Source organism: Trachymyrmex septentrionalis, unplaced genomic scaffold, assembly GCF_001594115.1.
Source record: "Trachymyrmex septentrionalis isolate Tsep2-gDNA-1 unplaced genomic scaffold, Tsep1.0 scaffold59, whole genome shotgun sequence".
NCBI lineage: Eukaryota > Metazoa > Arthropoda > Insecta > Hymenoptera > Formicidae > Trachymyrmex > Trachymyrmex septentrionalis.
This window is the reverse complement of record NW_017305767.1, coordinates 620,341-622,272: the sequence shown is the minus strand read 5'-3', so window position 1 is coordinate 622,272 and position 1,932 is coordinate 620,341. Positions and strand designations below refer to the sequence as shown.

The window sequence follows — 1,932 nt, the reverse complement described above, 5'->3', positions numbered from 1 at the left end:
CTTTTATAGATCAATTTATTCCTAACCTATATAAGAGTATATATATATATATATATATATATATATATATATATATATATGTGTGTGTGTGTTACACATGCTCTTTAATATGCAAAATATATAATATAAAATATTTATAAATAAATTATTCATAAATAAATTGTACATTTCTGTATAGATTTGCGAAGCATTGATATTGTATCCTCAAAATTGGACAACTGGATGGGATAATGAGAGCAACACTGCTTATGCGATTAATAAAGATCGTGTTGTAGTTTACGATAATCGCAAAGCCATGATAGCCAAGGTATTTTTTCTACAGTTTTAAAAAATAATCTCTTAGTGAAAATCGATTTTTTTTCTAATTACACGTGTTTAGAAATAAATATACAAATTCCACCCGTTAAAAAATTGTTCATGCATGAATATGTATTAATATGTATAAACATACAATACATAAATATAAACACGCATAAATATTGATAAATAGGTATAATTATATATGAAATATGTTTATATATGTTCGTACATCCTTTTTTCTTTTGTAAAATTACTTTTCAGTGTGATAGAAATAATAATAGTAATGTAAAAACATTAAAAATTATTAAAAAGATAATTTTCGCACTATTTGTTTCAGAAGAAATCAAGTTTGAAGAAATGTAAAAGATTATTTATGTATAATTATATATAAAATTATGTATATGTATTAGCAAATTTTTATATTTTTCCAAACTTGTTTTTTTCTAAAACAAACAATGCGAAAAAATTATTCCTTTAATTATTTTTTATGTTTTCACATTATTTATTATTATTTCTATTACACTAAAAAGTAATTTTATAAAAGAAAAAGGATGTATAAACATGTATGGACATATTTCATGTATAATTATAAATGTTTATGAATATTTATACGTGTTTATGTATGTTTATACATATTTATGCATATTTATGCATGAAAAACTTTTTACCGGGCATATAATTCATAATTATAATTATATAAATATATTAAATATATTATAATTATATAAATATATTAAATCACCAATACACCGACCACTTTGTTTTTAGACAATATTTCTTAAACAAAAGGTAAAAATAAAATTTTAAAAACATAAGTGCAAATTGAAAGGTGTCTTCTATATATATCAGATAGTATAACAAATTTTTATAATATACTGTTTGCAATTTTGCAATAATTAATTTTTTCATAAGATAAGCAAAAATGGGCGTCTGACAAAATGGACTCCAAAACTGACACAATAGACAGTAATGCTACATATTCCTATTCTTTTCCTTTTATAAGAATAATGTGTATAAAGTACCTGTATATAAGAACGTATATAAGATTTTTATTGGATTATGTATTATATATATTTACTTTATGCTGTGTGTGTGTGTGTGTTCTATAAAATGCAAATATGTAACGCGATAGTTTTTTAAAAGTTTTCCCATATATGCGCAATTGCCTTCAGCTCCAATACAGCTATTTGACACTATAAAGCAACATTATAAAGATTAAATTAGCTCATGATCTGTTTTACAGACAGGTGACGATTTACTCCAATTTTAAATTTAAAATCATATTATGAAAAAATTAAGAGAAAAAATAACATAAATAAAACTGATTCAGGAAACTACAAGCATTTAAAATGACGTAATATTATCAATAATATAATCACTATTATTTGAACTATGTAATTTGCAAAAGAAAATCGTAAGAAGTTTATTTTCGCATTTCGTAGAATTTGTTTTTAGCTGATTTCGTATAAAAACAAGTTACGAATATATACGAATTATGTTTGTACTTCTTTAATTAGCTAAACAGATCATGATTTTATTACTATTAATAAAGTGCAATAGTTAGTTTCTGAAAAATAAGGAAGTGTCGCTTTAGGAGACCTATGTCAGTATAAATCCTTATATATATATATA

The 1,932-nt window shown here is 22.6% G+C and overlaps 1 protein-coding gene across 1 annotated transcript in view; it reads left to right on the top strand.

Annotated features, from left to right (window-relative positions):
• The window catches only part of LOC108752182 (probable chitinase 2), a 5,179-nt gene extending 4,851 nt beyond the window's left edge, over window positions 1-328 (top strand). The window contains exon 7 of the mRNA XM_018492854.1: window positions 179-328. Coding sequence (XP_018348356.1) covers window positions 179-328 — 150 coding nt within the window. The remainder of the gene's footprint in view (window positions 1-178) is intronic.
• Window positions 329-1,932: the final 1,604 nt, after the last annotated feature.